At 36.4% G+C, this 24,207-nt stretch overlaps 2 protein-coding genes and 1 long non-coding RNA gene across 3 annotated transcripts; 1 reads left to right on the top strand and 2 right to left on the bottom strand.

The window, feature by feature from the left end:
- Nucleotide 1: 1 nt before the first annotated feature.
- Nucleotides 2-3,072, bottom strand: LOC146137805 (insulin-like growth factor 2 mRNA-binding protein 1). The gene has a single exon (XM_083394766.1). It carries the CDS (start codon nt 2,988-2,990, stop codon nt 1,167-1,169), a length of 1,824 nt encoding a protein of 607 aa, XP_083250892.1. The 5' UTR covers nt 2,991-3,072; the 3' UTR covers nt 2-1,166.
- Nucleotides 3,073-7,760: 4,688 nt separating this feature from the next.
- LOC146137803 (uncharacterized) lies at nt 7,761-15,044 on the bottom strand. Its single transcript, XM_083393559.1, has 13 exons — nt 14,907-15,044; nt 14,553-14,680; nt 14,037-14,174; nt 13,436-13,563; nt 13,170-13,233; nt 13,057-13,096; nt 12,436-12,526; nt 11,902-12,001; nt 10,658-10,737; nt 9,841-9,923; nt 8,753-8,906; nt 8,238-8,313; nt 7,761-7,956 (listed from the first exon to the last, which is right to left on the bottom strand). Exons 1-13 carry the CDS (start codon nt 14,984-14,986, stop codon nt 7,814-7,816), a joined length of 1,305 nt encoding a protein of 434 aa, XP_083249685.1. The 5' UTR covers nt 14,987-15,044; the 3' UTR covers nt 7,761-7,813.
- LOC146137804 (uncharacterized) lies at nt 12,909-14,318 on the top strand. The gene is made up of 2 exons (XR_014501402.1): nt 12,909-13,105; nt 14,027-14,318. It is a non-coding gene; the product is annotated as an uncharacterized LOC146137804 (long non-coding RNA).
- Nucleotides 15,045-24,207: the final 9,163 nt, after the last annotated feature.

The raw sequence follows: 24,207 nt of genomic DNA, 5'->3' as shown, positions 1-24,207 counted from the left end.
CCTATGAATATATACAAGACATGAACCAGTTACATTTCCATACTTAATACCAAATGACATTATGCACCAAATAAAGCATTATTACTATTATTGTTCTTCACCTTTTAGCTGTTTATGCTATAGCAAGTACTAGACAACAGGCAAACAAAAAGTCAGAAGAAAACATTTTAATGAACAGGTTTTTGTTTTGAAACTCACACACAAAAACAAAGTTACAAAGCACTCAGGATCACCACGGAAACATTTCTTGATAATGGGTGAAAATGTGGACACTTTCTATAAGCATGGTAAGAAAATGCTTGCAATTGAGATCGCAATTCTGATTACAAGATCTTCGGCATCTCACTGTGGTTGGTCGATCTTTACTTCTCTTATAATTGCCACATTTGGCAAAAACTTTTGTGGGTTTAGAAGTTCGGTTAAAAAAATGCAAACATAGTTGATTCACTGAAACAAAACATTGCCATGATGGCGTTTTGGCAAAAAAAGCACATGAGCGCACACACACAATAATTCCACTGGCAGCATTAAACTACTAGCTTCAAAACATAAAAAGTAAAAAAAATGAAAAAAAAACTACAACTGCAATGTTACAACCCCCCCTCGGAAAGTATTAAAATAAGTAAAAACTTATAAGAACGAAGTAGAAGAACAAGAAAATTCTTGTGCTTCTACCTCTACAATGGTTTAGGATGGTCACCATTTACTTTGCTAATGTGCAATTTGGACAAAAAGGAACTTTAGAAACCCACAAAGTGTAAAGTAGTAGTAGCAGCATTTTCATCAGTGGCGGTATAAGATTGTACCCACACTTTAACTCATGTCAAGTTCATTTGCCCATAATTTCGCTCTTATTCATTGAATCAATGTGATTTCATGATGCATACAATTACATTTGACAGCTAAGCATGCAAGTAATTTGGATGTTAATTAGTTAAATTGGGCTACCAACAAATACATTGACATCAATTTAAACAACAAGCTGGCAAGGCAAAATTTAAGTGGGAGCCAATTTACTGAACAGTTAAAGCAAGTACATTGTTTGTCGACACTAAATTAATAACGGTGGAACAGTTAGTAGTAACTAAGATACAAGTCAAAGTGTCCGAGTCATTTTGTACAAGTGGATGTGTCAAAACTTCTTTCCTTTCTCACACTTCTGCTTCTCAGTTAGCGGCAGGAACGCCATTTGGTGGTCGCATGTTTCCAACACGTTCAGCCTCCCTTGCCTTGACCAACAGCTCACGGATCTTGCGCTGCGCCGACTGAATTGCAAAGAAGTGGCCAACGATCTTGACTGGCACCTCCTCAAGTCCTTCAGTTTCGCTCTGGCGGGGAATTACAACCTCAGAGCTTGTCAGGCGTTGCAACTCACGCACGTTATTTCCACCTTTTCCGATCACCCGACCAACAATGGAAGCAGGGATTGTCATTTCCGATGTCAATTTCTCATCTTGTTCGTTGAAGAAACCCTCCTGTTTTAGTTTATCGAAGATACAGAACTGGGATTTCCACTGTCCTTCAGGATTTCCCATGATTGTAACTCGACGCTGCTTTTCGTCATCTCCATCTTCTGGTGGAACAATTTTAATGGAAGCATTAGCGATGCGAGAGATGTTGCGAATGTGGCTGCCCTTGGTCCCGATCATGGCACCAACCGATTCAGATGGAATATACAGTGTGCAGGTTTCGCTTTCTTGGCCGGCACGCCCCTCTGAGTTAAAATTGGGGCCGTTTCTATAACCACCAGGACCATTCATGTAGTTGTTGTTCATACCATACAGTGGATCGCGAGGGGGGCCATAGCCTGCATGCAGACCAGGAAACATGTTCAGTTGATTCATGTTAAGGCCGGGATAGTGCTGGGGTTGTTGGTAAGCAGCCATCATGTCATTTTCATAGCACGAACGAAGTTTCTCCATCAGCAAAACTTCTGCAGCAGCGCATTTCTCGTTGTCTCCATATATAGCAATGGTGCGTTCCACATTGTACTGTTGCATATCTGCCATGCTGTTGGAAATTGCAATCTTCGCATCCACCTTCTCCTGAATGGCTTTCAAGTTGCGACCTTCCTTTCCAATAAGTCTTCCAATCAAGGAGTTGTGTGCCAGAATTTTGAGCGGGATTTCATCATCGTTCCAAGTACCAGCAGCCATTCTCGCATTTTTGTCTTCTTCGCGAACTATTTCCAAAATGCAAGCAACAGCGGCTCCACAAGCATCTGGGGATCCATTTATTGTAATAGCCTTCTCAGTAGCACCTGGGTTGTCTTTGCGGTGTACGTCAATGCGAGCATGGGTCTTTTGTGTAATAGCCCGAATGGACTCCCCTCCTTTTCCAATTATGGCTCCAACTAGCTGACTTGGTACGAGCATGCGAGTAGGCAAATCCGGGATGTTCTTGGGCCTGTTTGCAAAGTTCTTCGGGTTATTGTTGTTGTTAAATGGGCCACCATAGTTGTTGTTGTTGCCGCCGTTTGCAAAGCGGTTGTTTCCTCTGTTTTGGCGAATAGCGTCATAAGAATCCGGCAGCAGGGTAACTTTCAAAATGCTGCCTTCGACAGATTTACCATTAAGGTCGCGGATTGCTGCCTGGGCCTCCGCACGCGTGCTGTAAGTGACCTTGACGGTGGCCGTGTCGGACTCGGTTGAAACCTGCTCGCAGTTGTCGACTGTTCCGAACTCGGCCAAAAGCTTGTCGAGTTCTTCCCAGTTCAGGTGGGACGGGATGTGACGCACTTGAACCTTCCTGCTGCGCGATCCGCGTGGCACCGAGTGCTCGACGCTCATCTCCTTGCCGTTAAGGGCGAAACCATTCATGTGCTCGATGGCGCGATCGGCCGCGATAGGGTCCTTGCAATCTGCAAACGCAAAACCTTTCTGATTCACCACAACACTGGTCAACTCAATGTTGCACTGCGCGGTGAATGCGTCACACAATGACTGCTGTGTGATGTCCTGCGGTAAGTTTCCGATATAGATCTTGTTCATGTTGCCTGTTTTTTTATTGGTAACTGGCGATATTGTCAAAGTCTTGCCTTCCTGTTTCCAGTTTTGCCGAACTGTTTCTTCAACGTGGTTGATTTCCGATTCAATAACCTTTAACCCCAGTTGAACCGCGTGCAGTCCTTTTGACGTCATAAATATATTTTTTTCCAATTTTTGCCAACAAATGTCGTTTAATTCCATTTTTTAAACTGCGCCCTTTAAAAAGTTGATGCTTAACTTAAGAATTATATCATATTTTTCTTTCCTAAACTTTTAAGTCGTTCAACACAAAAAAATAATTAATTTTACAGCATCAAGCCGAATTCCTTGTTTGTAGAACTTAAATAATCATAAATAAAGTATTTCGTATCAAAAATACCATTTTACTACTATTTCTAAAAAAAATAATTTTTGTTTTAATGTTATGAACTCCCAATTTTCCAATGGGATGGTTTCCACCACTAGAGGCGTTGCGTGAGTCAGATGAACAGTTGCGAGCGCCTATCTTTTCCAATGGTAATCCGTGGTTTTCAATTACGTGTTTTCGCGCTTTGTTTTTGTAGAATCTATTATGAAGCTAATTATTCGTTTAAAGTTAACTTTAATTAATATCTATAATCACTTTTTATTCGCAATTTCGTCAAATACTGGTAGCGAGAAGTTGTTAAACATGTACTGTTACAACTTTAATTTTGTACTTAAAATAGGGTTTCGGTTAAAACCAGGAAGCATTTGCGTCAACTTTAAATTATAAATAAAATGTAATTAGAATATTTAAGGCCAGCTAGTTGCGAACAAAGCTGAAATAAGCATTTTTATGAGGGAATATTGTAGTTTTTTGTGGTACTGCTGTTTTGGCGCTGGTCTAGAATCCTACCACAGTTCTAAAATCAACGCACAAAATTTGAGTTAGGTTGCGAGTTAGCGTTTGGGTGTGGGTGGGTCAAGTATTATTATATTCTTTATTTAATAATAATACTTGACCCACCTTTACCCAAACGCTAACCCGCACCCTAACCCAAAAGGTGTTTCGTTGTGGTAGGATTCTAGACCAGCGCCGCTGTTTTTTAACCTATAACTTTGCATTTTGCAAGTTCATTCACACTTTTTAACAGTCATTTTTAATTCGAAAATATATCTTCTGTATAGTATTCTAAACGACATTGTATTGCTTGTGAATTAACTTAAATTTTTCACCAGATATTTCTTTTGTACTCAACATTAATTTGACATCTTTTCATACAAGATACCTCACATCTTAGGAAAATATTCGAGTGATCCACATCCTTTTAAAACAACTAACTATTTGTACTGTTTTGAAATGGGTGTAATTTTGTAAATGTTATCTTATTATAACCTTTCTTACAAGTGACCTCATGTGGTTTTACAAAAGTTGAATAAATATAGCCTGGAGCCCTAGAGCAGACACTATCATGCAAGCTTGTGCATTTGGCTGAAAAATCAGGCACTTGCTGAATTCCAAAGAATATTTTAGCTACAGAACTGAAATCTTACATCTTGACAAAGAAACCGTATATTTGTCGAACAACGCCAGGAAAATGAAAGAAGTTTGTCAGTTTCCAATGTTACAAACAAGTCACAAGTCACAACTACGATGAATCTTATCATTCTTCAAATAGTAGTCAAATCACAGAATAATATTATATTGATTTTAATATGAAATTTAATAGAATGTTTTTTACTTGTGGTTTTTTGCGTACTTCAGGTTTGCAAAGCATCAATTTAATTCGCAGCGATAAAACAACTGTATAATTTTGTTTCACTTCGTATCATACAAAAAATAAATGCATATTATGAAGTTTAATAAAACAAGCAAAACTGTTGACTTTTTGTTAGGTGTGAACCGTAGTATATGACACCAAGAACATGATTAAAAGAGTTTTTTAATGCAGGCTTGTTTGAATCTTCCCTTGTAGAAATTATATTTCCAGATTTGTCTGTTTTGATTCCAAACCTATAAAAACGGTATAAATAATTTTTATAAGATACTGATTATTTGCTACAAATAAAACAGTATAGCAACTAAACAAGTGTATTTTTTGAATTATAGATTATTATTTATTTCAACTAAATCAAACACCGTTAAAGAATCCCATAACTTAAAAAAACTGCATATAACAAACTAATATAATCAGGGAGAACTAGAGGTAGAAAATAAACTTTTACCTGTTAGATCACTTGGAAAGCAGCATCTGCTTAAATTGTATTCCAGTATCAGTTTCTTTAGTTCCATAAATTGTTAACCCAGGAAGAGAATGCATAGCAGGTTTAATATTACCAAACAAGTATTTTCTAGAAGTTTACACAAAATTCTCACTAACTTCAGAAAATTATAAACAACATTATTAGTAAAAATTGACCAATATATCTAACTTCATTATGGTAAACCCTTTCACTTGGTAAATGCATGTTAGTTTAATGCACTTTCTGGACCAATAACTAGAAGCTTACCCCAAAACATACCACAACCACCTTGCCAACCAAATTTCTCGTGAAAGATTTTCTGAGTGTGACAACAAGCTAAAATCGTAAATTAACTTAAATAACAATCCAGTCTTTGATTCGGGGAGTGGGAAAGGCGTAAATTACAACAATTTATTGCCAGGATAGTTTGATGACTGGAAAAAGCAATGTTCACATACTTCTTTGCGATAAAAATTGAAAAAAAATGTTCTGATAGTGACTACAGGGATAAACTTACCAGTTAAACCGGTCAAAATGTCGCAAACGGCCCTTATAACTTAATTATCGACCAAATAGTGCCAGTCTCAGACCTATCGCCATTGTAAAAAAATGCGACTTCATCTGAGTCGGTCCGCGCGACCCCTAGTGGTGGAAACCATCCCATTGTTGTAAAATTGTTTACGCGGGAAAGGTTGTCACGTGAGCTGTCAAAACAAAGTAGATTTGCAGGCTCAAGCTTGACAACAACCATTACGTTCAAACTTTGAACTCAGGGCGCGTTACTCCAAAACGTTCAGGATTAAATTATTGACAATTCTTACAAAAAATTATGTGGATCTCAAAAATGACATTCGGACACGGTAGGTTATTAATTAGCCAACGGCCCAGACTGCAATACCAGGGTGCGGAACTAGCGAAACATTCTAAGTTTACGTCATGCACTTTCTCCACTTAATCAGTTTAGTTTTGGGGATGAGGTTGTCGGTTAAATTTACAAACTTGTGTATTTCAAGTACAAGGCCAACAGAGTGCACAAGGTAATCACAAACAAATACAATTGACCGGTGTCATAAACAAAAACCGAGGTCTATTATAAAAATTCGATAAAGTTTTTATGTAGATAACGTGCAAATTATTAAGGCGTGTGCATTGCTGATTCCTTAGAACAGTGCTTTTCAACCCGTGGGATGGTACGCACTTGTGCGGATAAAAAAAATTGTAATGCGGATGACAAACGTCGCGCGGATGAAAATGGAGCATATTAATAAACTGGTGCGCCCATTAAGCGTTACAGGTACAGTAAGCTATCTATTTTATATCGGTCAAGGCTTAGGCACACGGTTTCAATACACAAACCCTTTCATTGTTATTTCACAAATAAAACTAAAGTTTGCAAACTTACTGTGCTTGTTTCGGGCGGATGGAAATTTTCCGAAATAAAAAAGTGCGGATAGAAATTGTAAAGGTAGAAAAGCACTGCCTTAGAATGTTTGTAAACACCGAGGAGTGGAAAACTTTATCCTTTATTAGGTAAACAATGCATTCAAGCTCATACTAAAAAGGATTGATTGTTCTCTCCTAAAAAGTACATTGTAGCCTATAGCGTGTAAGCGTGGTACTTGGTAACTTATGCCTTCTTATCAAGTAAACTTTTAAAATCATTCTAAACGTTAGTGCTGACATTATAATTATATATGTTTATGTTGAGATTATTGTATATATTAGTCATTTACCGGTAGTTGTTAATTAAGGGTAAAGCAAGTGTTTTATGTTTATATTATACAACATAGCCTACTAATATATATATGTCATCACAGAGAAACGTTTGTGTTTATTGTTTTACCAGAAGCAGATCGTTACTCTAATTAGTGGTTATAAAGATCAACCGACAGGTTCAGAAATGGTGACGATACCAACAGAAACAAGTTAGCTGATTTAATGAACTATTTTGTATATTTGTATACAAAAATGTATAACATTTACATAATACTTAATTATCAGGTTCATTTGACCTGACTTGAGATTAAAAGCAAAATAGACTACTTGACTAAATTTTAATACCTAAACCTTAACTTGGATTTACATCGTTGCACTGAAATGGACAACATACAACAAATTAAAAAATCAATAGACCTACTGGAACGGTGAAAGTCTTTCGTTAGAAGTGATTGACGTTTTAACAAACAAAATCTGGACACGAGTAAATCGATATCATCTTGACTTAAACATTATAACTGATGCAGATTTCGAAACGTCTTAACCAAGATATTGTAAACCAGTAAAAATACTTTTTAAAAGTCTAAACGAGCGTAAAATAAAAGAAAACTCACAAAAAAGCAGCCACGAACTTTAAGTAAAGCATTCTAAAGTAAAAGCGTTTGATTTCCACAAAATATAGGCCTACATATATGATATTATGCAACTGGTATCGTTTTACTCCAGTAAACACGCACGGCCGTAACTCAAAGCAGAATTACGAACAAGAAAAACTAATGCGCCATTTCGGTATTGCGACTTTGAAAGAATTGCATAAAAAATGACAGTTTGTTGTGGTTGAGTCAAATGGATATAACATAAGCGCCTAAAAAGCGCACTTTTGAAACCTCTAACTGTCACACAATTCAGGATGCAACTCGTTGGTCGGAAATCCACTTTGCCAGTAGGTTGATCGCCTCGTATGTAGGTGCGCAATGTTCCTGAACAAATCTTTCCGGGAGACTCTTCTTCAGGCCAATGGTTTCGCTTACCTTTAATGCCGCGGCGCCTGGAATACATTTTATGCCGGTAAAAAAATCAGTCAGAAAATTGTTCTGGCAACCTGGCTTTTACATAAAATAAGCCAGGTATAATGTATAACCGAGTGTTGCTCATCCAGCAGTTTTACTATAAAGACTTTTTCTGACTTATATATGTTCATTGTTTCTAGGAAAATTAGTGACGCGCAACTTTGCTGGCAATTATGTACATGGTCTCTGAATGTCTCAAATAATCTTTGCTGCAATATATTGACCTGACCAAGCTTCTATGCCGTGCTACAAAAATTACCGTCGAAATTGATGTAACAAAGTCTCATGGTAAGCTCCTCCTCTGGGTGCAGGTAAGAGGGTCCACCAGCCATTAGCTGCAAAACAAAAAGGAAAATATCGCAATTAAAACAGTATTGAAAACACTGGGTTCAAATACATATGCGTAATAACCTTTTTTCTCTAGTTGCACAATGCACCTAATTTTCTTGCGCTTTTGTCTATTTTACTTTATCGGTTTGAAAAAATGCTATTCGAGTTTGTCCAGGAATCCTGTTTTTTCACTATCTTCGTTCGGTAAAGCTTAAAAATAGTTCACTTTTGTTCACGATGTTTTTCTGAAAAATCATCATTCAGTAAACTTTCGAAATGGACACCAAAAAAAATAGGCCTGGCGTCTTTCTTAGTGACGTATATTGTAGATAAAGGATAAAAAATAAAAGTAAGTAGAGGTTGCAAATCCGAGGCAGCAGCAACTCAAATTGAGCGAATGCAAAGACTTAGTGAAAGTATAGGTTAGTGGTAATTTTTCTTTACCGCAACGTTGGTCTCTTTCAAGATTGCGTCGCACATCTTGTCGCCGGTTCGAATCCCGCGCGCGGCGAGCTGCGTTCGAATGCAGTCGAAATCCGGGAACACGTAATAACCCGAGCTCGACATGTGAACCTTGACCCCGACTTCGCGAAGTGTGCTGCGGGTGAAGGACAAAAACATTTTTTAGTCGCCATCGTGTGCAATGGAAACTTAATTATTTGATGTAGCCTAGTTTTGATAATAGTCACACTCTTTAAAAAAACATAGGAGTCAATACCCGAGAAATTACATTGCAGACATAAATAAAAAATGAAGTTTTTTGAGGAATTGTATAGAGCAGTGGTTCTCAAACTGGGGTCCGCGGTCCGTTTGGGGTCCGCGAGACAATTTTCTGGGACCGCGAAGCACCTAACAAAAAATCAAAACGACGCTCCTGAAGAAGAAAACCTCTTGTGCAAAAAAAATTCAGAAAACTTCATTTTCCAAAGCAAGTTGATTAGTTGTTCATTTACGACATTACGTTATTGTACATTTTGAGTTGAATTGTCCATTGTGACGTCATAGTATTGCATTGTGCTAATGAGAATTACGTTTTTACAATTTGCTGCGCTGTCACTGTGAGCTGTACGGTCACGGTTTTAAAACTGTTCGTGATTGCTTCACTTAAATAAGTGATTCGTTAGAGGTTAACATAGCCGAGCTGATAGCAAAGAAGCAAGTGCACCGATCCCATTGATACCATTAAAAACAAATGTTATTTTGTGTATATTTTTAAGGGACCGTGAGCAATTTAAAAAGTTGCTGAGGGACCGTTGCGCAATTTTTCTAAAAAGGTTTGAGAACCACTGGTATAGAGTGAAGTAAAACGATTAGAATGTTATCATTATTTGTTAAATACGCAATATCTATCCATTAACCCTGGGTAACTTCGATGCCACATGATCAGATCAAGGCAGTTTGCGTTTGTTTACTAAGTTTATGTCTTGGACTTGCTAATAGGGTAAGGGTGGCAATGTCAGAAAAAATATTATCAAAGCAGTTTAATTGCACTCCAAAAGAGTCCACATCTTTGAGTTGTTAATTTCAATCACCTGCAGCAAAAGGTGGCCACCGCGCAGAGAATTCGACTGCAATGCGCCACATAAGATTTGCAATGGTCGTCGTACTGGAACAGCTGCACAACAAACCCAGACAAATTACCAGTGTTGTAATGACTCGAATCATTGACTTGACTTCGGTGCACTTTAAGTCACTGTTTTCAAATGAATTGACTATAAAGTCTTTTGATCAATATGACTTGACTTGACTTAAGTCTTTTGGGCAAATGACTTGATTTGGACTTAAGTCATTTTGTTGAATAAAAGATTAAATTAGGTGTTTTTTATTAAAATTTATCTCAAGTTTTGCACATTGAACACTTTTAGTGCTGCATATTGCGTTGTGTTATTTTTTTTAGTTAAATTGCTGCTTATAGTCGGACGAGTTTAGTAATTGTAATTTATTTTATGTCAAAGAGATGACTTGAAATTGACTGCTCTTATAATGACTTGACTTGGACAAACGATGACTTGGACTGAGACTTGACTTGTCATTTTTGCAAAATACTTGACTTTAACTTAAGTTATTTTTCAAATGACTTGACTGGGACTTAAGTCATTTCAAAATGACTTGTTTACAACACTGCAAACTAACCGGGTATTTACACCAGTCCAACCAACTGTTAGGTTATCATGTGTCTATTTTTTCTTGGATTTGTTTTTTTTACCTTATCCACAATTAAAGTTAACAACTTAGATCACGAAGTTAATCGTACAAATAAAAGTGGGCTTTTGTTTTTTGTGTGCCGGCTTAAGGTTAAGACTTGAAGGATTCCAATGTTCGTTATCCTTGTATTAACGCCTGACTTACCCTTACGGCGGCGTATTGTACTGGCGCGCTTGCGCAAGTGTAGGTTTGACTTGCCGCGCTAGCGACGGCCGCGCTGACAGCTGCAAATACAAAACATAGCGTTAACACAGATAAATCGGCAAAGTAGTTTTGAAATTGTTGTCTGAAAATGCCCTGGAGATAATAAATCGGTTTGCGTAGCCATAACACCGAAGTACCCTAACACTTTTTTGTTTCTTTATTGGCCAGTTTCGTTGACTTTTTATTCACTCATAAACTTCCCGCAAGAAAGTCCCAAGGCCTCAACGAAATAGCCCTATGCTTTGCATTGTTGTAATGACTTAAGCTATTGACTTGACTGCACTTAAGTTACTGTTTTAAAATTACCAGACCAAGTAGGTAGGTCAAAAGAGTATCAATTGAAAACATTTTTCGGAAAATATGGGTTATTTTCCTCACTTTTAAGAAAACACTGGTACTTCGTAATTGTAACAATATTATCTCAAAAGTCACGACTGGTGAACATGTCGACATGGCCAAATCTAGGCTATGGTGAACATGCAAACTGATGAAATAAGGCCTGGTGAACCGGCTTCAAACGATTTCAAAAAGCATTTGGCGGTCATGTCATCGCTTTCGAAAATAGTGCAACATGCACAATAGAATAAAAGAACACACAACACAATACGACCATTTATTCAACACCACAATTGCCATTAGGCAGGAAGTAACGAAGTAAACTTGATCCTACAATTAGTGTGAAAGTTGAGGTTTTTCGTGACGCCGTGGAGCACGCAAAATGAGCACCCGCTACTTTTTATTTTTAATTATGCGATGTGTGGGCAAGTGTAGTTTTTATAACCATAAATTTGAATGTGAATTTGCTCGACTTTAAAGTTGACCAGTATTTCATCTACTTAAGGTGGTTTTCAAACACGTTTTTGTCGTAAGTTAAAGTGTCTATAGGGACCCTTACAGCTTGCACTCTTCGTCTATAGGTGCCCTTACACTCCAAACAGCGCCCGGAATTCCTTTACAATTACAATTCCAAGCTAACACGCTCCGTATAGCAAACAGCATAGTTTACTGAGTCCCGTTCCACCCAACAAAGCATGCAAGGTCGATCAGTCGAACACCGTTTTAAAAGTCAACATGTTACCTTGCGTTAACGCTCTGGCGGCCAATAACCGTGTTTGCTCATAAACCTCAGTTGCGTCAAGGCAGTTGCGCCACGCCCCCAGGAGCAGTTAAGCTGGTTGACTTACCGCTGAGCTGCGAAGGGAAAAGATGATAACCGAGTCGCCAGCCCCCGCAACTCGCCCACTTAGAAATGCCCGACGAAAGAATGGTGGCCTCGGGATAATGCTTCAAACGAATAGACGGAGTTACTTAATTAGCACCGAAAGGCGAAATAAATTTACACATTGACTACGTTCTGAATTAGTTTCCTATAGTATTGGTGACCGTTTATATTTTACAAATGAAAAAAATACTTTCGCCACAACCACAAGAAAAAATACCGTTTTCTAGTTAACAAAACAACCTTCTGTTGCTTTAAAAGCGTTAAATTATGATCTGCGATGAAGAATATGTGGCTATTAGAGATCGGTGACAGCACTTAATGAAAATGACCTTAATCCCTTAAACGTTTGCTAAAAACTTTAAATCATATCTGGAGTCTTATCCTTTATTCTTAACATGCGAGAATCCAAAGGAAAAAATGATCTTAGTCTGCCTTAACCGCAGTGTATTAACAAAATTTAAAAAACGAAATTAGCAGAAAGCTAGCATTGGTTAACCTTTGCAAGCGATACGTGATTGTTGTTGAAAGAGAGCCGGGAGTAAATTTCGTCACTGACCACCAGTAATCCGTGTTTACGCATCACTTCGCTAAAATTACAAACACTTAACAATAAAAAGTAAAATAATTACCTTGTAGACTATACGAAAGTTATCCTTTAAATACTTACTATATTAAAAAATATGTATATTTTATCATGTAGGAATATTTGCTGACATGTAGCCAATTATGAAAATACATATGTGGAGCAATCAATAAAACCAATAAATTATATAGGGTTTTAATTATAAAACTTTTTTTATAAAGAGGAGCTTAGAAAGTGAAACGATTGTAGGTACTTACTTTTAAGTGTAATTTTATTGCTAGTTTTCAAGCAGTGAGATGAAATCATTTTAATGACACCAATATAACTTTGATTTTTTTTAATAAAAATTCCACATTTTAATTTATAAATAAAGGTTTAATATTGAACGATGGCATTCTAAAGCTAAAACCATATATTTATAATTTTTATTTAGAATGTTAAAAACTTATTTTTAAATGTTATTTAAATATTTGAAAGTTAAAAAACTAATAATATGAGAATGTAACATTAGAATTTGTTGTAGAAACATCTCACCTTAATTTCTTAAGCTCCTCATCTGTGTAAGCTGCTCCAGCTATTCAAGGTAGGCATTGTTTATTGTTTAAACACTTTAAAAATATTGCAATTACATTCTAAAATCGCCTTACTTGGATTGTCAGGATTACAAAATACAAGGATGCTATTCTTTCGAATGGAATTTTCATGAAATGCCTGTATAAGCACATAAAAAAATTACCTTGCTTTACAATTTATTGCAATTCAATAAGTTAATTATGCATTGCAAAAATGTTTTCCCAGATGCATTATTATCTATAAAACGTAAAAAATAGTCTAAAATAAGATTGTTTTTTATTTAGGTTAAAATGATTTTTTAAATAAATATATTATTATTCACAAAATTTATTTTGTTCACCTTTTCCAAATCATCTGGTGTAAGTTTCCACCCTTGATTGAATTTTGTAGGAATGACAATTACTTTATGTTTGGACAAGATACCCTGAGGTTTATAGGTAGTCCAAGTTGGAGAGAGCAAAACAACATCTGTGTTATCAGTAAAAAAACATCATCTAATAAACAAACATATAATAGACAGCCTACCTTTTTTATTATTAACCATATTTAAATTTATTATATATGAAAATAGGCTTAAATAATTGATAAAACTGTCACCTTTTTTTATGCCACTTTATTAACACAAAATTCATTTATTAAATTCGACCTCTATTTTTATTGATAACATATCTATGTTTGGCATTAGTAATTAAATTTTGCAAATTGATTTTTCAGTGTCTTTTGTTTGAAGAATTCTTTTTTTATAACAAAGTCAAAAAATGTTTGATATGTTCACAAAATGTTTTTAAATGAGATAAAATATTAATTTAGGAGGCTTGTGTGTTAACCAATTTTAGTTTTATTTTTACATAAAACAATCATTGAAATATATCAAGAAAACAATTTAGTTATCTTTATAAATTTTCATTGGTTGTAAATCTTATTTTGACAGGAGGTCATACCACCACCAGTGATGCATAACAGCAGAAATATCAATTCTTTGGAGCCAGGACCAACAACTGCATATTCTGGATAAAAATGTTCTAAGTTATCTTCTCTTTTGTGTAGGGCACAAATTGCTTCTCGCAGCTCTAAAATTCCTTTGTGTAAAAAGAAAGATTCATAGTATGTAGAAATATTTTGACATGGCTCACTAGTTTATGAACTTACATAATGCAAGTAGCACATTATTTAATTTTTTAACAAAACTAAACATGTAGCATAAAATAAAAGGCATAAAAAGATTTGTAATTAACCTAATTTAATAGCAAACAAATTCCTAAAATTAGGTATGTTGTTTCAAGTTTATGGCAAAAATAAAATATTTAAAAAAAATACTTGTAAATATGATAAATATAAGTGTACCAATTTTTACCAATAAAAACACGCTTTCAGTTGGCCGAAAATTAGCTAACGTTTTTTAGGCTACATGTTTTAAATTCTGTGTAATTTAAACATTCTTTTAGGTCATTTCCTACCCCTGCTTGGCAAGTAAAGGCCATTATCAGCATGCTCTCTTAATCTTTGCTGAGCAAATTGAGGAATTGGAAATGGAGACTGCCCAAAACCCATGTGAAAAATTGACTTTCCAGATTTCTGTAATTCCCTAAAAATAATTATGCTTATATATTAAAGGATGCATTCTAAAGCTAAAAAACTCTAAAGATAAAACCATATAACTATATTTTTTCATTTAGAATGTAAAAAAACTTATTTCGAAATGTTATTTAAATATTTCAAAGTTACAAAACTAAAAATATGAAGGAATCGAATTATGAACATGAGGCAGCAATAAAATTTAATGGCGTTTAAAAAAATATTAACTTGCATACTTAATCCTTTCATTAAAATGTAGATTAGAAGCAGGTTTGTAGTTCAATAAGTCGTCTCTTAGAAAATGCTTTCCATCCATAATTGCAAATTTGTTCCACAGCTATACAATACAAAGCTCATTTATAACAGAAAAAATGCGACTTCCTATATATGAAATGCCAATAAAAAATAAGACAATATTAATGTTTTGCAACACGGCAGTTTAAATTTCGAAAGACTGTTATACAAATAAGTCACTCGTTTTAGTTTTCAGCGGCGCACAGGTATACGAAAACTGAAATACTCGTTTACCGTTGATATGCACGCGTAGATAAAATCAAACAAACGTGTAATCTCGTTTTTGCTATCTGTCCTTGCGGAAATTCTTCGCTATCTGTTAGTGCGAGATTCTATCGACGCCGCATACCAGTGACAGTGGTTTTGAACAACATCGCAACACCAATCTCCCGTCATTTCCACTTATCTACTCTTGCGATTCCTTTCCGCGCCGCTCTACAAACCACAGGCCGACACTAGGTTCGACAGACTACACTTAGTTGGTGCTGTTGCTTACCACGAAGTTCCGGCTAAGTTACGAGTTCGTGTGCTTAGCAATTTATCCTGTGCTTGTCTTTGCGTAAAGTTCGTGCACGTCGCAAAAATCTACTTGATACTTCCCCCTATACTTCATGGTTTCGTTCAGGCCGCACACTTATTATTACCTGGTAGGCTGCACGTTACACTTCGGCGATGTTAAACCAAATCAGTTGTATTTTGAACACTGAGCTCATTCGTACAGAATCACATTAGGTAAATCGATTGTCGCGACAAGAGTTGACAAGCGAGGACGACTTTGTTCTCCGCTCGTCAAGGCAACGTTCATAAATTCAACTGGTCCTTCATAGGTGCCTCGAACACTGCAATGTGCCTATTGCTTGACTGAGTTTGCTCAACGCACAGTTGCTGACTTTATGTTATGGTTTATTTCGTGTCACGCTCCTTGGCGAAATCATACCTATTTGTGTTGACATTGTGGCAGACGTGCTTGCACGGATAACATAATGGCGCCCTTGTGTGCTCTGCAAAAACTCTTGGGCACTTCGCGTCGGTTCAGTGCTTGGTTATTAGTGGTTTCCATTCACGGTGAAGTGAATCAAAGTGTAACGCTTCTTCGCAAACGAATTCCACTTAGGTCTGACAATTTCCAAGCTGGTGGCATGCGGTCGAACAAAGCGACGTTGAAACGCGGCTTTAGGACAGTGGTTCTCAACCTGTGGTACACGAACCTACAGTGAAGGCATTTCAGGTGAAATGCGAGTAGTTGTTAGGAACTATGTGGAATTTAAAAAACTACCACGCGTTTTTACGCCATAAACAGCCCCTATAATCTAGCGACTGGCGCCGAGACGGAGATTGTTTTGCTTGAAATAACTTAAAATTTTGGACGATTTGGTTCATCTTTAAACCCAAAGGTACGCAGTGACAGCAAAATCCACTTACGCGGAACGCAGCCAGAAAATATTTATAATGACTTATTTATAGGAAGGGAAAATTTCCGTGGTGTTTCTAATATCGTAATGTTGTAGATAGTGGATAGGTTTATCTTCACAAATGAAACACTTTGAATTTCGGCACCAAGACTTATAGAATATGCATGTAGGAAAAAAATCTGAATTTTGTATACATTGTATAAGTGTAACCAAACTTGCAAAAATCTAAATCTCAAACAATCTCAATTATATTTCGACACCGTTAAGTATTATATGCTACACCCCTCTGTTGGGAACCACCGATCTACAAGTATTAGAGATATTTTTTGGAGCTTCAAGACGCCTATTTGTACCAACATAAAGTGGGTAACGCTTTTTTAAAAAGGAAAAGTAAATTCGATACCTACTGACTCGAGTTACATTGTCACATAATGAAAATCGAGCCCAAATATTAGATAAACTTTTACAATAAAAAGGGCGCTTAAAAAACTAGAAAACGACCTATCAAACCAAACGAATCGATATAAAACAAAAAAGAATGAGAAAAGCTTTTTCGGTAGTCTTCGATTGATCCTGAGTAATTGCATTCGCCATAGTGGGGCAAATGAAATCGATCACAAACAGCACAGCCAATACAGACTTACTTTTAGTTTAATTCCATACATAATTAGGACTCAGCGCCGAGTCCAATGGTTTAGTACAAATGAGTAGGCTACATCAAACTCATCCTAAACCAGAATCGGCAACTTTTCGTAGTGGCGACCAAAGCCAAAATCACTAAGGTATCGGCGATCCGTAATTCATTTTCGATTTCAATTTTGTTCTTAACAGTTATTTAGGCATTCAATATATACCAAACGCTAAACAGGGGCGGACCTAAGATTTCCAACATAGACTTATAAATAAGATAAAAATGAATTTAAATTACAGTAGTTAGACGAAAATAATACGGGAATGGCCTCTTGCCCAGTTTGTAAAAGAGCTAGTGGGTCGGATGGCGAGCGTTTTTTGGCCCGGGGATCGAAGGTTGACGACCCCTGACCTGTTACATCATTGATTCTGAAATTTGTAATGTAACCCAAAATTAAATTATACGGATAGTATGGCATTTTTGTTCGAGTGTGAAGTAATTCGAAAATATTGCTAAAAAAGCGAAAGTATAAGCAGACATATCAAGTGACATATCTTTAACTAAACAAAATCCCTATGCAGGCAAAGGTCTGGAAAGGCCTTACACTTCAATCCGCTATCTCGATGTCGAAATTCCAATTATAGATAAAAAAACTGTTTTATTCACTATATATTGGGATTTTATTGGAAAGATTAACACAATTTTACACATATGGTCGTCCCGCTGTATTACTCTCTTGGGCCGTATATGTATTTTAAAAAGCCTTTTAATACCAACGTTAATTAACAAAGTTAGTGTGCTACCAATTACCCTACCGAGTACTTTTGTTCTTAAACTAAAGCTGTATTGCGAGAAATTTCGTATAGCAACGAAAGCTAGAAACTTCGTATAGCAGTCAACAATCGCCATATTGATATTAATTGGTTTGTTAGGTAAAATCTAACCACAGAAAGGCGATTTTATGTATAGGTTATACCAGTGGTTCTCAAGCTTTTTATGTTGCGACGCCTCTGGAAAAGTTTTCTGGACTTGCGACGCACCCGAAAATAAAAGTTAATGAGAAAACTTATTTTTTAAGTTGTTTTATTGATACAACAACAAAAGGCAATGCATATTATTTAATGTGACGTGTGGGCTTGTTTGTTTTTATAAAGTTCATTGAATCTTGGGAAAATTTTTGAAATTGCCACACGCATTTCTCTTTTTGTGTTAATTCGTGATTGATATTTGCTTTTATCACCGCCAAAGAAGAAATCTTGCTTCACATAAATACAACGGGGCGAATGGGATAATAATTCGTAGTGCACCAAAGCTGGATAATCGGCATTCATTGAAATCCAAAAGTTGACCGATTTCCTGAATTGAACGTCAATGTAGGCTTCTTTTTCTTCGTGCAGTAAAAGAAAGATAGTAGGTTGGACAAAAGGGTCACGAATCCATTCGTAGTTCGATAAAATTTCGGGAAAGTATTTTGAAAATTTCGACTCGAGCTTGGACAAATGTTGCCCAAATATGCTTTGCAAATTTAAAGGCAGCGTCCTACTTTTCTTTTCAAGCAAATTGTACAAAAATTAGAGCATTGAGAGCATCCAGACAGGTTTGCTTTGTTATAAGCTAACTTGAAATTACACAATGTTACTGCTGTATAAAAGGCTATTGTTGCGTAACAATGCATGAATAAACATGCAAGGAATTAAAACTTTTAAACAGTTGATTCAAATCTATTAAACAGCACTTAAAGAACAAATTCAGTCCAACTGATTTTCGAAAAAGTTATAAAACTACACTTAACCTTATTTTATAAAATAAACTGAGTTCAGCCACGAAACGGAACTATTCTGCGACGCCCTTGGGAAATTGAAACGACGCACCAGGGCGTAGCGACGCATAGTTTGAGAACCACTGGGTTATACCAACACGGACCAGAATGAATAAAACAATATTCTGTCGCTTAATCTTGTATACCCTTCGTAACCTTTTGGAGTTTGTATACCCTAATTTTTATCTGCTATACACTTGGCTATATGATACACTATACCCGGTTGAAGAGCACTGCTTCGCATTCTGCGTTTGACGTGAAATCAATTCGATTATTTCAAACAGATATACAGTCAATAAAATCAATGCTGCATCTCCGTGAATAGCATAAGTTTCTTAAACTAGGTCATTAGTTGCGCTTGGCGCAAATGATCGAGGTCACATTATGCGCAATACAGATGCGTCAAACAGTTTATCTCGCACGTTAAAACTGTTGAAAATCGAACCCATAACATTATGTCTTGCGACCTAACTGCAAATAACAAGTACCAGATTGGTCATTATTTCTTCATTGATGTAATTGTTACGTTTGGAATTTGCGCTTACAGGGTGTACCATAATTTTAAACCACTTGATAAATAGCGAGGCGTGGGTTCGGATTGGTGGGGCGGGAACATGCTTCCTTGAAAGCGAAACCTATGGGAAATCATTATAAATAAATGCTTCGTACTTCACATACATCTTTCGCGTCTTTAAAACAGAACGGAGCCTCTAATGACCCAACGTTATAGGTAAACCCAATATATTTTTATGACTTACCTGTTAAACATGCTGCGTAATTGTTTAACAAACAAAGAAACAAACAAACAACCCCTCATTTTAAGCTGACGACGCACTTTACGCTTCTCTGCTAGAAGAAACAAAATTATTTTTTATATTTGACCAGTTTTTGTGCAAAGGTTATGCTTTAAATATTTTTTTTAAATTGGGTCACTATATTCGAATTGCAAGCGCTTTTCAAAATACTTGCGAGTAATTTTTACATCACAATATTTGTCAAAAATATGTGATGCAATACGACGAGAGATTCGTCAGTAAGACAGGTAATAATCAGCAAAGCAATGACTGAAATCTCCAGTAAAACAGTATATCTCTAAACTTTACTGTTTATTTTACAAAATTTAAGATTCCCTAACTGCTGTGCATTCTTAAGTGTGAAACCCTTAAAGCCGTTACGATGACAACTGACAATAGGTCTGACCGCGGCGACAACCCGGATGTATGACACCAAAATTACCTGGGCATTCGTCAGAGGTCGGCCTGCACAACTCAAAATGGTACAACGGACACAAAATGCCAAAAAAAAATCGCGGCCTAATACTGAAGTTGCATGACAATTTTCGGGGATGGCGTAAATTTGTTAACATTACGTTTTAAAACAATTTATCTTGAAAACAGCGTAAATATGCACCTGAAAAGCACTCTAAACGCGCGAAGCGCGAAAAAAATGCGTTTGTCTTTCCACTTAAACTTTCCTTTTAAAAAGTCATGCATTTGACACCAAAAAGCATGACAGAATAACGGCATTTATAGTCTACTCTAGGTTAACAGAACGCAAATGTATTTTTCGAGTAAAAGTTGGCAAAATTATAGTTTGGGAAACCTTGGCCTAGTGTGATATTTTTTTTGTGGTTCCGCCCCTATTTGTAACCATATGTTTTCACAAACTCACTGTGTTGTGGCCCCCACAATAAACTCCCCCACTTGCTCTGGCTTGGCAAAAATACTTCACAGACAAAAAATCACCACTTGTCCACTATAAATGCCCTTTATTAAACGGCTGATATAAAAAAGCGTCTCGTCGGATGAAAGTTTGCCAACCCCCGGTCTATCCGTAAACAATCCTATTCATTTTAACTTTTATACGCAACATCAAACTACGCGCATTGTTATTTTCGCTAAACATAACCGCAATATGAGACTATGCTAACGCAATACACAAGCAATCAAGTCCGAACTGATTTTATATCAGCAATTAATCAACCGAAACATGTTATTATTACATTGAGCGCCGAATGTTGTCATTATGACGTTTTACAAAAACCCTTCAAATTAACTAAAACGTATTGGAGTAATCAACGTAACATAAACACTCACGCAGCTTATAGAGCGGTGGCCTGCGACATTATTGCTCACGGCCCGCGATGCAATGCTAAATTATTACATGCGCACCGTTGAGAGTTAACCAACGAACAGGAAGCATACTGCAATTGTTTGGGTATAATCACTTTTTTCCGGTTATACCATTAAATCAAACAGTTTCCTATCTTACCAAGTTCGGATCCAGGGGGGTGGCTAAAACGCCTAGTTTTTTGTATGTGTAGACCGGTTTGAGAAAAGCCGCAGTGCGTCTTATCTGGAACTTTCTAAAATGGCTGTTTTGCGAACTAATAAGTAATATTTGCGTTTTGCTTTCCGTCTTTTTAATATGAACAAAACATAAAAAGTACGACCCTAATGAGATTATCATTTTTTTGTAAATTAAAGTAAATAAACCATAAAATATATCGTGCTGCTGTGAAATATTGTTTTACAGGTTTTCACTGTGACTTTAGGCTAACGCCCTGGCCCTTTCCAAGATGCAATTTCAGCCCAATTGATATGGTTAAAAACTTTTTGCGCGATATTATCTTTGTAATTTGGCGATTGTGTAGTTTGCAAAATCTCTCTTAAAAGTTTAATAAGGTACGCCCGGTTTCCGAGAACATTCTACGCTTATGAAATGCATTCATCTAAAATAAAAGTTCAAATATGCAAATTTTTCGCGCTTCGCGCGTACCATGTTTCCCAGTCTATAACACTCTATTTCATTTGCGCATAAGTTCGACGATAGCAGCAAGTTTCTGGAGGTTATATGTATTTGGCGATTTTTTATGACTTGATTCTAACCATTTGGTGCCCCGACCAAACGAAAATCGTTGATCCGCTTCCTGGTACGCATGTAGCCTACTTTATGTGGCCCGCAGAATATATGCAAGAAATATTGTGGCACGCGATGCTGTCAACCTTGGACCACCCTGTTATAGAGACTTAAAATGACACAATAATTTAAGTCGATCTGTGCCTTTGTGCACTGTTTGTTGCTGGGCAGACAAACGTTGGTTGACACGAAATATGAACAGACAACCGTAAACACGAAGTTTGCTTTCTTAAAAGTTTTGGTTTCCTAATTTTTTTGCATCGCGCTCCCATTGACACAATTTGCTGAAATTTGCTTGCGTTTGTCTTCCCGAATAATATGTTTCATAATCACATACAGCACATGTGTTTACGGTTTGCATTATACAGACAGTGTTTTTATATCAATATAAACAAATTGTAAACTGTGGAATTATGCAATTATGCATTTTTTTAAATTTCCAAGATTGTTTCATTTTTTTTGGGGGGTGGGCCATGAGCCTTTATCAGAAGGGCCATGAAACAATTTGAAAAATACTATTTTTTTTTAATTTGTCATCTCTAAGTCTACTTCACTGTAACAAGCAATAAATTATATTTTAATAAATACTAGTACAAGAGTAAGCTACTTGTTCATCTTGAGTTAATTTTAGATTTATTTATATTAATATTTTAAAATTTGCGCAATGGCTATCACTGCTAAAAGAAGGAAGTATGATAAAAGTTATCTGTGTTGTATTTTATTATTTTTTATATTCTAACTACCGGGTACCGTACTGTATAAACCAGTTCTTTCATTAAAAAAACGTTTCGTGATTTTTTTAATAGGTTGAAAAAATAGGGGGCCCATTGATTTCAAAGCGGGCCACGGTGTAAAAAAGGTTGGGAACCCCTGCTTTAGCTAAACGTTAATTTTGCAAATCAATAGCACAATTAAGTTGTTTGTTATTTCACAATTGCCCATTGTATTACGCTGAATTTCAGACGAATAATTCCATAAAATCTTGGAAAACTGCGGTTCTCGAATTAACCCGTGCAAAAATACGCAACTAAAGTTAAGTCTAATGGCGTCATTGTCGAAAAATTGCACTAATTTGGTTTAAATAGGATTAGTTAAAAGATACGTGACGCATTGGACACCTGATATATACTTGTATATTACTAGATATTATCGCACTTGATTATACTGCGTATGGCGCAACATACCATGCCATATGGCGCAACATACCATGCATAGGGTGCACGGTTTAGGCTAAAAATATTTTTCAATTGTTTTACCGTACCCTTTCGATTTATCTGGATGTTCCGCGTACTCCAACAATGAGACAAAACACGTGTTTCGAGTCCGACTCCGGCCAAATGTGCGAATTTGTCGAGTCCGAATCTACATCCTGTATTTTACCTTAGTTAAGGTGAATATACAGTATTCCACTCATAGGGTTGTCATACAATTCATCCCCCTATGGCTGAAAAATATTCAACCATATGCTATCCCGCCTTTACAATTTACAGATTGTGGCACTACTTTATTTCCACCTTTATAGTTTTACAGATTGCGATCAGTTTCGAAATGTCGTACTGCGCATGCGCACGTCGGACTCGGTACTCATGTAGTCTAACTCGAGTCCCGAGTGCGACTCCAGCAAAACAAACCGACTCCGTCGAGTTTCAAATCCTGAGTCCGATTCCGAAGCCCTGCATGGCAGTAGATAAACTGATATTGACTGAGGCATTTTCTGTAGTGAGTTAGGCTACGTCACAAAGCAGTGTAAATCTTATTGGTTACGAAACAGACAGGTTGAGATAATAATGTCCAAACTAAACTTTGAACGTTGGTCGTTAACGGTAATGCTGGGAATGTTTGATTGTTTGCAACTTATAATACCATTCTAATACCAATGACAATCCTTGTTAAAGCATGTGCAGATTGATGGTTTTAGCTTAGCAGCTTATGCTGCACTTAAAAAGTTTAAACTTTGCTCTCGCCTGGCTCATAAACGTCAGGAATAATTTCTTTAAAGCACTAAAATGAAAAAAAAATTCGTGCGAAGTGAACAAATTTGCGTTTATATAGTAAAAGTTGGCAAAATATATTTTGATGCGCATGGCCTGGTACCCCATCCATGATTCCGTCCTTCAAAAGGACCAATGTGACAACACTGTACACTGTTCTGTACAGCAGTGGTTCTCAACCTTTTAAGCTTACGGACCGGTAAAATTTCAAAACAAATGTTGCGGACCGGTGGACCTTCAAAAATCAAAATTAACCTAAAATGTAATTACTACAAAAGTATATGCAACATATAGGATCGAAGAATGAAAACTTTAATTTAAGATCTTAAAACTGTTATTTATTAAAACAGATAAAACATGAAATCATTTCTTAAAATCTCTCAGAAATATATATTACGCCTATAAGGCATCGTCACTTTCTGTAGAAAAACAAATATGTAAAAATGCCAATATTAGTAGTTAAAAAGTAAA

Source organism: Ascidiella aspersa, chromosome 7 (genome assembly GCF_963924565.1).
Source record: "Ascidiella aspersa chromosome 7, kaAscAspe10.2, whole genome shotgun sequence".
In the NCBI taxonomy this organism is placed as follows: domain Eukaryota; kingdom Metazoa; phylum Chordata; class Ascidiacea; order Phlebobranchia; family Ascidiidae; genus Ascidiella; species Ascidiella aspersa.
This window is presented reverse-complemented; position numbering and strand designations above follow the sequence as displayed.

Coding starts and splice junctions, on each gene's coding strand:
- LOC146137805 (XM_083394766.1), bottom strand. CDS start 2,990: ATGAACAAGATCTATATCGGAAACTTACCGCAGGACATCACACAGCAG.
- LOC146137803 (XM_083393559.1), bottom strand. CDS start 14,986: ATGGATGGAAAGCATTTTCTAAGAGACGACTTATTGAACTACAAACCT. Junction 12,527..13,056: donor GAGGAGCTTAAGAAATTAAG/GTGAGATGTTTC, acceptor TTGTAATTTTAG/CGAAGTGATGCGTAAACACG. Junction 10,738..11,901: donor TTTCCCTTCGCAGCTCAGCG/GTAAGTCAACCA, acceptor TTGTATTTGCAG/CTGTCAGCGCGGCCGTCGCT.